At 41.5% G+C, this 12,763-nt stretch overlaps 1 protein-coding gene across 1 annotated transcript; it reads right to left on the bottom strand.

The window, feature by feature from the left end:
* Positions 1–3,998: 3,998 nt before the first annotated feature.
* ENPP4 (ectonucleotide pyrophosphatase/phosphodiesterase 4) lies at positions 3,999–12,617 on the bottom strand. Its single transcript, XM_061372270.1, has 4 exons — positions 12,469–12,617; positions 9,707–10,571; positions 8,287–8,457; positions 3,999–5,898 (listed from the first exon to the last, which is right to left on the bottom strand). Exons 2-4 carry the CDS (start codon positions 10,527–10,529, stop codon positions 5,534–5,536), a joined length of 1,359 nt encoding a protein of 452 aa, XP_061228254.1. The 5' UTR covers positions 10,530–10,571; positions 12,469–12,617; the 3' UTR covers positions 3,999–5,533.
* Between the last annotated feature and the right edge of the window lie 146 nt (positions 12,618–12,763).

Raw genomic sequence — 12,763 nt, 5'->3', positions numbered from 1 at the left:
GTCTTGCAAACGGATGTGGAAGGTTTCCACAGACCACAGCGCAGTGTAGTGGTTGCTTGAGAGGAAAGGCAGTCAAATGCTCCACTTTAAGGTGTCTGCTGAAATTCTACCTGTAATAATAGCTGTAGGAAGACAGGAAACTAGCAGATCTGTGGAAGAGAGCCCCTTGATTTGGGGATATGTATGAAGCCTAATGAGAATCTGACTCATCTCTGCAGTCCTGCTCTTCCTGTTCCGTGTACTGCTGCCTTGTTTACATACATTGACATTTTCTTAAGAAAACACTGAAGGAAAACACCTGAGTTAGGTGTATCTGGCACTGTAAAACCCATTCTTAGTGGAGCTGACCATTAGCTTTATCTTAAGTTTACTTTGCTGATGCCAGCTAAGGCTGAATGCTGCAGTGGCTTCTCACGCTGACGGAGGCAACAGTGATGTTCACAGCAGTTTCTAGAGTGTCTGGGGAAGTACGAGTAGAAAACCTGAACCTCTAAATTGTGACTTATCACTTCCTTGGCTACCTTCCAAAAAGTGGGTGGCAGACAGCAGCTTAATGCACTGAGTCCAACTTTTCTTTGTTATTTGTAACTTAGCTTGTAGCTTTAGCATAAACATTGTGTTTGAAGAAAGATCTAGAGGCTTTGTCAAGGGAGTAACTGAAAACTGGAGATGCTATAAACATATCCTGTAGCTACTTCAGCTACACACTTTCTCACTTTGGAACATTCTGCTTTAATAGAAATTGTCATTGCAGTAATTTCACTGAGGTAAAAATGACTGGATTGTAATCTCAGAGGTGATCATTAAACTCCAGCTTCTTTAATTGTGACCAGGGTAGTTCTGTCATGGGCCAATAGTGACCCTGGATTTTAAGGAGGAGGCAAAGTTGGTCAGTGTTGTTCAGTCATCTTGGGACTCACCTGCACAAACATACAACAGTGGAAGAGTATGTTTCCCCTGACAAAGGGTTTGGGAATAATAATACCTAAAATAATTGGGAACACAAGCATGAGAATTCTTCTGGATGCCACTGGTCTGTATTGCACTGTAAGGCCCTTCTTTGAGGGGGTAAATTGCAACTATGTAGGAAACAGAAGGGAATCTTTCAGCATTCAGGTATTTAGGTGTAGGTTTAAACATGTTTATTGCTGAGGTGTATTTGCAGGAACCTCTGGGCAAATATGTTAACTACTCTAGCCAATGTTAAATACTGTTTTAAGGTGTTGGATGTATGCTTAATGAAATTGAAAGCACAGTGATAATGTCACTGGAGAAAAATAGCAACTTTTTCTCTGATGGGAGATTTTTTCAGACTACCTTTTGGCTGGGGAGGATCTGGGATTTGGTTTCTGTGTATATGGTACTTTTTTGATGTACAAACAAGTTTACTGGAAATGGGTTTCAGTATGCTCCATGCTACTTGTAACTTAAGCTTGGAAACAGAGAAGCTTGGAAACAGAGAAGCTTGCATTATTTTGTCTTTCATTACTGACTTGTGAAGCATACTTTGAGATGTCAAACATTTTCTTTGTTTCTTTCTGTTTGGAAACGTTGAAATATGTTCTTGCTATAGAGCGATCAAGCATTGAGTGCTTGCTTCATTTAAAAGGACTTCTGGAAAAAACTTGAATTGTGGGGGGGGTGGCTGGGGGGGAATGGCCTTAACTCTTATGTATCCCAAATATTTCATGTACTCTGTAGAGTGTATCTATAATTGAAAATAACTGGAAGTGTGATGGAACTTCAGAATTTTAGGTCAAATTTCTTAAGAGACCTCTCGTTTCCCACCTTGCTGTTGTATATGAAAATAACAGCTGTCTGTTACCAGGAATGGTAATAGTTTCTTTTATCAAAACAAGCCGTGCAGATTTCCTTGGTAAAGAGCGAGCTGCAGTAATGTTATTTGCAAGAAACGCAGGCTCAAACAAAAAGGGGCACAAAAATTTCTCCAAGGGTTGTGCAGAATGACTTTTCAGAGGTGTGGAACAATGCAATCCTGAGCTGTGTGCTGGGAGAATGACGAAGAGGCAGTTGCTGAATCCTGCTGCTTTGTAAAGTGCAAATGCCACAGGCTTCCTGCCACGTCATCTTCCCTGCTTAAATAATGGCCACGGATTCGGGCTTGACCATACCTGTGCTGCTCTACACATCTTTCCAGAAAGGGCATGTTTGCACTACAGTAAAGGTAATGTATGTTTATTACATGTGAGGCTACAATGATTGTTGCAAGCACACAAAAGCACCACATTCAATGGGCCTTGCTGTAATGAAGTCCTGATCTGAATCCTATTAACAAATCTTACTGTTTTCTGCAATAAAAGATGGTACCATGCATATTAAAGCAAACCTTTGTGGTCTTCTCATTGGAGGTATGTAAATGCTGTTGGTTTGTATTCATAGACACTACATTCTTTTTTAATTACAGCAAGTTAAACTTCCTTTGTAACAAATGGTTTGGACCTGTAGTTGGTTGAATCAGATTGGTTGTGGAACTGTTTCCTGAGGGCAAAAGGACAAAAACATATAAATCCTAAGGGGTGGATGTTATAAAGGCTTCTCTATGCAGTGTTGAGAGTTCCTTTATCGAGGTAGTCAACATAATGAAACATCTTTCTTCATTTCCCCTAAACTAATATGCCCTGTATGAATGCTGCAGAGTTGTGTATATTTCACAAGTCATTAAATGTTGCCACAAACCATTGTAGGGTATGTATTTCCTCTGTCACAGCTTTGAGGAAGGGGAAAGTCATGGCTTCTTATGTTTGTGTTTTAAATAAACTATTCAAAAGGAAATCAGGTGCTGACTTCCACAAGCAGAAATTCACACATGCTATAATTGGACAGTGGAAATACTAAACCATGTTTTAGGCACTAACTTTTGAAAACAGTCTGCTTTAAATATTTCAACTTTGTGTCTAAGGACAAGGAGGTTTCTTCTAGGTCCTTTATTTGTACATTATCTGTATGAAATCCTGGCTGTACAAGAGCTACTTTGAAGCCTGTCCTGCCAGCAGCAGTTATGCCAGGAAGATTTGGTACTCTTAATTGGAATTGATGATAACTAGTAATGCAACCAGAATAGAGTTTATCCTATTTCTTAATAGTTCAGCTTTCTCTTTAAACCCTTCTCCACAATAACACTGTTTAGTCTCAACACTAAAGGGAGGAGGAGTAGAGAGTAAGAAGCTTTTCTGTTAGATAACTACCGCTCACTGCCTGGTTTCATAGGAGATCTTCTTGTCAGAATGGGCTACCTACAGCTAGGAAGAGAAGTACAGTTCTAGATTTTTTTAATCTCTGACAATATTCATATTCAGATTAGTCTTACCACTGTACTTGTCAACATTTACATTTCTGGTAACTAAAATCCTGATGGTAACTGTGACACCTGGCCCATGACAGTGATGCACAGTGGAACTGAAAGCGCATCAGTCACACTGCATGACAGCTATTCAGGGAAGGAGGAGGAAGGGAAGAATAGAGAACAGCATATACTGTGCTAATTTTAGCATCTAAAAATAACCCTTCTGACAGGTAGAGAACAGTTTAGTCTTTTACTGAGTCTGCCAGAAAGATAAAGATAACTCAGTTGAGTCAAGCTTTTCTATGCACAGATGATGAAAAGCTGAGGATGCCTTCTTAAGCAAAATAACAAGAAGCTAACAACTTTCTCCAAGGAACTCAAGCATCCTCTCTTTTACAGCATCTCTAAGCCTGAGATGCTGTAAAACATTTATAGTTACTCCTTAACCTAACCTCTTATTGTATGTAATGAATTACTTTAAATCTTCCAGCGGAATGAGAAAGTGACTTCTCTATTCAGTCCTGTTACTGCTTTATTGTAACAGTCTAAAGCCCACTACACTGTCAGTAACAGTACTGACTTCTGAAGGGGCCTGAACTTCTCTCAAGTTCAGATGAATTCAGAGTAAAGCATTAGTCAGCAAGTAGGAGCTACCAGTTTAAGAGGGAGGAAAAAGAAAACAGAACAGGTTAGCTTGTGCATCGTGGTTTTAATCAGTACAACAGAATCCTCAGGGAGGAAGATACAAATTAGTAAGACTTCCACAAATAATTTTAAAAACCCCAAATACATCTGAGTTTTGAAGCAGGCAGTTAAAAGTAACCCTTCCCTCCAAAGTCAGGGAAAAGTCTGTGGCTAACACCAAACTGCACTGCACCTGAGCCTGCAAACAAGAAACCATGCTGCATGCTAACAGGTACCCGAGTGCTGTCACTTCAAATTAATCAGTTTTTCAACTATCAAACTTACAGGAAAAGCACTTGGTAACTATAGTTCTCTTTTGGGGACAGCATTAGCAATTTAAGCCACCTTCTCTGCTCACTGAAATATAAGGTACCACTAAGGCTTTCTAAATCAACTTCTCTTATGGCAAGTTACTAGACTTGCCCATTAACAAGGAATCAAGAGTTCAAAGAAAGAGAACACTAGCCCTGGTCTGCACTAGAACTTTGCATCTATACAGTTCAGACACTACAGCTAACAGATCTTAACTCAAAAACTAAACTAACTTTTCCCTTTAAATTTCCAAGGTTTAAAATAGGAGTGCTTGATGACTGCATATCAAACTTCCAGTTGTTGCTTTTTAGCACGACAGCCTTCAAATGATTATTACCAGCTGGTACACAGGGCAGAACCACCTCTATTACAAAAAATACCTTTAGCAGAGTTTATACCTGAAAAGCTTCTCACAGCATTTAGAAACAGCAATTTTCCCCTACAACCCCAAAACTGGATCAGTTGAGGGATTCTCCGTTTAAACCGAGATCTTTGAGATAAACAAAGTGGTACCATCCTAACTGGAGCTATGCAGGAACTAAGTCATCCACAGGCACACATCTGGACATGTCAACAGCCATCTGTGCAGTGTTACAACTGCTGAACCACACACTTTATTGCTCAAAGTAAAAGTGATATGCACCAATTCTTTTCCTGCTGACTTCTGTTTTCCTTCTCACCAGTTTCTTGTCATATTGCTTGCTTAGGGTGGAGACAGAAGTATTGGGATGTTCTCTATGCCTTCTATGCCCAAATTCAAAAACAAATCAGAACATACTGTCCAAACAGAAGTAACTTTTAACTCTCATAAAAAACATCTTTCAAAAACATGTACAAGAACACTAAAAGTCAACATTAACTTAAATTTAATATAAAACCCCCATTAATTATCAAAATATTATCCCACATTTACAGTGTTAAAAATCCACTGAGTCTATAACCTGTCTAGTTCACACTCTGGGATTTCATTTTGAAAGTGGTCAAAGGCTTTGAAAAACTAAGCATCCTTATTTTGTTAAGCATCTCTTCAAGCAGAATGCCACCTGCTCATTGTTTTGTTGGCTCATGTTTTAAAGGACTACTAGTCAGGAAGCACATACAAACAAGTTAGCAAGATCTGGCTGTACAGTATTTTATACATATACCATTAAAGTGCAAAGAATGCCATCCAGTGCAAGTGCAAACTCTCTTCCTGAAATCCCTATTTAGCAAGCAAGATGAGGCTCCCTAACGCTATCCAATTAAGGGGTCATCATCATCATATTGTAACTGAAGTCGGGAAAATGGCCTTGCAGGAGCTACTCTATTCTTGGAGATTATAATAATGCAAGTAAAGGTAGTCAGTACCATCAAAGCCCCAATGACTATTCCAATAGCTTCTGGAAGGTTTATGCACCACTGGTCAGCAAGCAAGCACTTGGTGTTACTAAAAGTGCCGTTGTGGGGCAGCGGTGTCAGGCCCAGGATGTGGCACATCATTGGGTAAATATCAACGTTGTTTATTGTGCTCTGCTTGTAACCCCGACGAAAAGCAGGCCCGTGAGCAGCCAGGAATGGATGCATGCTTGGGAGAGCATTGTCATAGCCATGGTCACCTACTGGAGAAAGGCAAAGTTTACAGAGTTAAAAATCACAATTTCTGTTTGCATATTGAGTATTCCCCTCCCCTTCTCTCCACCCCCTAAAGGCACATGTTGTAACCAAAGACTAATGCAGACCATAAAAGCAGTTATTGGATAAAACACAGAAGGAACCCAGACTTCCTCCTCCCCAATCCCCAGAAGTCTTTTCCCATAGTGGTCTTCCACCATGGTTCCCCCTCCATTATCTCTTTTCAGCCATCAACACTTCCAGTTTTCCCCTTCCCACTTCTCATGTCAAAGTTGAAAAGGAAGTGGCCACTCCACAAGCCAGTAACTGGAATGTAGATTTGTGCTTCTCCGGTTTTAGATAGGTATTGCCCCTTGCAAAGCAGACATTTTAATTATTTCTTAAAAGCCAAGCACTTTTCCTTAAGCAGTGTTCAGTTCCAGCATGTGAAGTACCCTCAAATCATGCTTATCAGATTATGTACTTCAGGTGAAGGGACACCCAAGCAGTCAAAACCAAAACACAGTCAAAGGACGACAGTGTTGGTGACAGGCATACAACATAACGTTTGTGGCTATAAGGCCACCAGTACTTGGACATTTGGTAGGTTTTTAAGAAATACTCAGATTTTTGGTGGAATATAAAGAGCTAAAAACCAGCTATAATTAAATTTCCTAATAATATGCCTGAAAAAATTGCCCAAGATGCTAAAAATTTCTCATAGCAAACACAGCACAGTATTTGAGCAGCTGCATTGAAGTTTTCAGTTCATTTCTCACTAACAGTTAACAAGTCTCAGAACTGTCTCCTTGGCTCCTCCACTGAAGTTTCTTATGTGAAATATCAAGATTCCTATTGATTAGGTCACACTACCCACTTCAGTGTACTTCAATATTCCTTTTTAATGTTTTCCACCATTACATTTGTTACCACAAAGATACTATTGCACCACATCTTGCTTGTTTTAATGCAGTCCTATCTTTCCAGATTACACTGTTTGGTTTTTTTCCCTTCTACTGCTCTCTTATTTTGAACAGAGCTGTTCCAAGTTCCCACTCCAACAAAGACTCCTATCTTCCACCCCTGAAGTGGGAGGGCTGCTGTGTGCTGACACAGGAACGCTGTAGGAATTGGTACACTAGCCACTTCTTACACTGCCACTCTTGTCTGTGATGACAAGTACAATAAACACTTAAAATAACCTTTTAGGCTAAAACCTCCCCTGCCTGCTTCTGGGAAGGTTTGGCTAGCAGAATTGTTTTGAAAAGTGATTCACTTCAACTGATACAAAGCTGTTACTTATAAACATAGACTTATTAACTATTTTTAGGTACATGGAAATGAATCTAATTGTAAACAAGAAAGAGACCTCTATTAGAGAACATGTGTGCCAAGTATTGCCAATTTGAAGATGACTGTACCAAATCTGTGACAAAATTAAAATATAAACATATCTTACTTTGAAAACAGTACTTTTGTAGAAATAAACATAAATTCACAGAATGGTTTGGGTCGGAAGGGGCCTTAAAGCTCATCCAGTTCCAACCCCCTGCCATGGGCAGGGACACCTTCCACTACACCAGGTTGCTCAAAGCCCCACCCAACCTGGCCTTGAACACTGCCAGGGATGGGGCAGCCACAGCCTCTCTGGACAACCTGCGCCAGCGCCTCGCCACCCTCATAGTAAGGAATCTTTTCCTAATATCTAATCTAAATCTCCCCTCTGTCAGTTTAAAGCCCGTGGCTTTCATGTAACTGTTGCATTTTTTCAGCAAGTTATATACATCTCTCATCTGCCAAAAAACAACCCTGCATGTGAAACACCTGGAAATACTTATACATACATAATCACACCTATACATATGCAATTGGGCATTCATTACATGTATCAGGAAAAACATGCACAGCTTAGCAATGCACTCTATGAAGTAACATCTCATTTGTTTTTTCTCTTTAAAACATACTATTTGATACCCCTAACAGGAAGAGCTCTGGCTTCTTTGGCCATTATTGTTGTGTTCCTAGTATTTTTAGTATTTCACCCCATTTATTTTTATTTTCTATTATATGTGCTGTAGCATTAAGTATTGTGTCTGGCATGCTTCAATCTGTGCTCTTATATATAAATAAACAAAAATGAGCTAAACTACCTTTAGTAGAAGCTTGAGACTGACTTGCCTAAGATAACTCTTAGGTTGAATGTATTTTAGCCAAAATAATATCCCCCATCTCTTCTGCATCCATTAAAACATTCCAGACTCAGGCTGAGACTGTTCTAGAAAATGCTGAGATGTTCCTAAAGAAACACTGGGACCAGCCTGCACATGGCTGGAATAAACCCAAGACAGTTTATCAACATAAGCCACCAAGAGCACAAATGAGGGACATGCACTTACATTTCGACAGTGACTCGTTCTGTACAATGGTCCAGCCTTCGTCTGCAACCAGGATTATGGGTTGGATTCTCTTATTATGACGATAATGAAATCTGTCTGGAATGTCTTCTTTGAGATACACTTTCATATGACTGTTGCATGTTTTCAGTAAGTTATACACATCTTCCTTGTCTGCCAAGAAAAAAAGTGCATGTGAAACAGCCAGAAATGATGTCCTGGTACTGCAGTTGCCTGTCATTAAGCCTCAGATTTTTATTTTTTTTTTTAAAAACAATTGTTCTTTAAAAGGCACATAGATAAGTTATTTGTTCAGGTCCCCGTGAAACACTACAGGTATCAAGGTGAATTTGACAATTTGCTCTTACTGAGTTATTGAATTAACCATCTGAACATGCAAAGTAGGAGGGCAAAATTCAAGCAGAGAAATCAAGAGGAGGCAATCACACACCAAGGCAGTAGATTTTGTTACTATATATATCACTTTGTTCATTAGAATTGCTTCAGTTTGGCCACAGATATGGAAACTGAGACCAGCAGTGTCATGACATGCCTGTTAGTAATTACTCCAAGGTACAAAAAGTCTTAATAAACACAAGGGTTTATTTAATGCTCACTGTGAATTATAACCATATAGACTAAGTGAGCAACAACAGGCATAGAATCACAAAATGGTTTGGGTTGGAAGGGACTTTAAAAGAGGTTATCTATTTCCAACCCCCCTGCCAGAAGCAGGGACACCTTGCCTTAGACCAGGTTGCTCCAAGCCCCATTCAACCTGGCCTTGAACACTGCCAGGGATGGGGCAGCCACAGCTTCTCTGGACACACTGTGCCAGGCCCTCACCACCCTCACAGGGAAGAACTTCTGCCTAAGAGCTCATCTCAATCTCCCCTCTGTCAGGTTAAAGCCATTCCCCCTTGTCCTGTCCCTACAGGCCCTTGTCAAAAGCCCCCCTCCAGATTTCTTGTCAGCCCTTTTAGGCACTGGGAGCTGCTCTAAGGTCTCCCCAGAGCCTTCTCTTCTCCAGGCTGAATAAGGTCAACTCTCTCAGCCTGTGTTTATGAGCACCTTCATGGCCCTCCTCGGGGCTTGCTCTGACAGGTCCATATCCCTACTGTCTAGAGGGCCCCAGGGCTGAATGCAGTACTCACGCTAAGAGCCTGTGTACTTTCTCAACAAGCTGTACCAGGACCATCTTTACCACCCATAATAATTTGACACTGATTACCAAAGCAAAGTACTTTCTAAATAAAAATTCTTTAACTTATTCATTAAATTATGTCAAACTTGCAAAAGCAGTGTAGTTCATCTTGCAGAGATGTGAACCATCTGCCATAGCATGTACTTTTTAGTAGCAAGATAAACAACATTTAATTCTCAGTGTATGACTTAAATAACAAAGAAACAAACCAAAACATACTCTGTCTTGGCAGCACTGCAGCAACTGGAGTCTTGTCTATCAGAGTGTAGTTGTTGCGCCCAATGCACTTATCGAGGACAATCAGCTTCTTTGCTGAACAGGAGGCCATTCCATGATCACTTGTTATTATGATATTAACAGTATCCCACAAACCTAATGCCTTCAGTTTACTGGTAAGGAAACCAATATGATTATCCACTTCTTCTAATACCTTGCGCATGTTCTCAGTGTCATCTGGCCCAAACTTGTGTCCACTTGCATCCGGTTCTTCCCAGTACAGTATAGCAAAACTGACTACTGGATTAGAGCTGTTCAGCCAGGCAATGACTTTCTCCACTCTCTCCTCAAACGTTACTGAAAAGTTATACTTCATGAAAAACTGAGGGGTTGTATCATTAATTTTTACATCGGTACCAGGCCACATTGCAGCAGCGCTTGCTCCATTTCCCTGCTGTTGATTTGTCACCCAAATTGGAACTGCCTCATTCCACCAGAAGGGATCCGAATCATTGAACTGTGAAAACTTCTTCTTGGCATCTGCATCGTACATGTCATTGGCCACAATGCCATGGCTTTCTTCATATAGACCTGTCACTATAGTATAATGGTTTGGGAAAGTCTTGGTGATAAAAGAATTTGCAACTTGTTTTACAAGCACACCATCCTCAATGAACTGCTGAAGATGAGGAAGTTTATAGGTTTCCAAGTAATCAGCCCTGAAGCCATCAAAGGACACAAGGAGTAACCTGGATACTGGATCACCCACAGAGTGAGCACAACAGGCAACTATTCCAGAGAAAAGTAATGTTAACATTGAGTTCATTGTTGATACTTCAAAGTATTTACAGCAGGTAATCAGATGCACCTGAAAAATTCAAAAGAAAGGCACGTAACACAAAGTACTTGTACTGGAACCAGTTTAACTGGCTAGACATTATGTACATCTTGCTTGTAGGAGATAACTGCAAAATAACCCGTCTAAACAACCACTGAAGTCAACAGTGGATTTCCATACCGACTTCAGAAGCTTCTCATATATTGTCATAGTTTTTCATACATTGAAACAACTGAGCAATGAGATTTTCTTTCATTCTAGACTAAATGAAAGGAAGAATTGCTTTCTCTTTTTTAAGCAATCCCTCCATTGTTCTGTGTGTCTTATTATGATTCGGCATTCAAAGTCAATCAGTATTTTTCTTCATGCTCAAGCACAGATTCCTGAACAATTCTGGCTCCACATTTAAGAATCCTCTGCAGCTCTAAATCCTCATTACACATCACTGTTCAGACCAGAATTTTGTTTTCTTCTGTAATTACAATTTTTCCTTTTCAGCCCATCTTTTTCCAGTTTTCACCCTCTCTTGTTGCTGGAAGACTTTTGAGCCTTTCAACACTCCTGTTTAATCATTGCTTACTCTGTACATAAAACTGCCAGGAGTGACTGCTGTTTTCCTTCCAAGCTGTTGCACATCTAACATAACAGCATTTAAACCTGTTCTCAATGTATCGCATTTCTTTCTAAATAAAACTAAAAAAAATAAATAAAAATCATTAGTAACCTTAGGTATGAATCAAGTATTTCTCACCAATGCATTCATTACTATTATGAAACAAAGGCATGATTTGTAAGCTTTTTTTATCCTTAAACTTATTATGTGAGAGGAGTACTTTGTTCAGAATTATTCTATAAGCCTTTCAGAAAGAGGAAGTGAATTCCAGGTTTCACAAAAACCTTTGCAAGATGGTCAGACAGTGTATTTACTTTCTGAAAGTAAAGCCCACCCCAGCAAATTTCTCCTTTATCTTGCACAAACAAGGGTGATTCCAGGAGGAAGAGCAGGTATCTTCCTAACTAGAGTAATATCTTCTAGCCTATCTCAACCCTTTTCCCCAAACTCTTAGAAACTGTGAGTGCATGACTTCAAAGATGAAAGTAGAGGAATTCAAAGCATGGGAAATCACCCCCCCGCCCCCCACACACACACCCAAAGCAACAGTTAAAGTTTCTTTATAAGATACAAATGTTCGAAGAAAGGATAGTCCAAAACAGTTTTAAGGGATCTTCTAATACAGACCGCTTGTGAAATACAGCCCCTTTAGAGAGGCAAAAATGAAGTAATTACATAAGCCATGGAGCAGAGAATTGCCTGCTTCATGTTATCAATTGCTTTAAAAAACAGAAGCAAGCCTTTTCACAGCACAGTTAAGGCTTAAGACCATAGTATCACCTTAGAAATACTCCAAAGATGCTAAGCATTTCTGGTTTACACACTCCATCAGCATTACTCCATCCCTGTTTGCACGGGATGCCCCATCCCTCGCAGTGCTCAAGGCCAGGCTGGACAGGGCTTGGACCAACCTGGTCTAGTGGAAGGTGTCCCTGCCTCTGGCAGGGGGTTGGAACTGGATGAGCTTTAAGGTCCCTTCCAACGCAAACCATTCTATGGTTACAACTATCCTGAACCTCCTAACCAGGCTCCCACGTCCCCTGTTGCTCTGCTTGGTCAGGAACGCGCTACCTTGCGGACTGTCACCTCAGATCCACCCACTCTTCAGCGTTCCTGGAGCCAGAGCGCCTGCACCGCGGGGCCGCTCAGCCAACGGCCTCCGGCCTCACCGCGCACACCGGCGACGGCTCCACGGAGCCCGACAATGCTTCATTTCCCCTCACCCTAAATCCTACGGGGTAGGAGGAGGAGCCACCAGAGCCCGGAGGGGTCCCTCGGCCCTGCCCCGTTCTGCGCTCAGACAGCACCACTCACCACAGCCCCGCTGTCGTCCCCTTCCCCGCTGCCCGGCCGCCGCGGTTCCGCCCCGACCCCACTGTTAGGCCCCACTCCTGCTGGCAGCGCCGCCGGGACAGGCGCGGAGGTGACCGGCTGCGGCGGGGAACCGGGACAGGAAGCAAGGCGAGCAAAACGCCTGCGCACCCGCCCCCCACCTCGCACCAACCGCTTCAGGGGCGGCAGCGCCGGCACTGCCCGGGGGGGCGCGGCAGCGGGGGGCTCCGCAGCATGTGATTGGTTGAGGGCTCGCTGGCGGGAGCGCTGATTGGCT

Source organism: Neopsephotus bourkii, unplaced genomic scaffold, assembly GCF_033783945.1.
Source record: "Neopsephotus bourkii isolate Nb327-2 ecotype Australia unplaced genomic scaffold, CSIRO-AGI_Nbou_v1 NB_1600, whole genome shotgun sequence".
Lineage (NCBI taxonomy): Eukaryota > Metazoa > Chordata > Aves > Psittaciformes > Psittacidae > Neopsephotus > Neopsephotus bourkii.
This window is presented reverse-complemented; position numbering and strand designations above follow the sequence as displayed.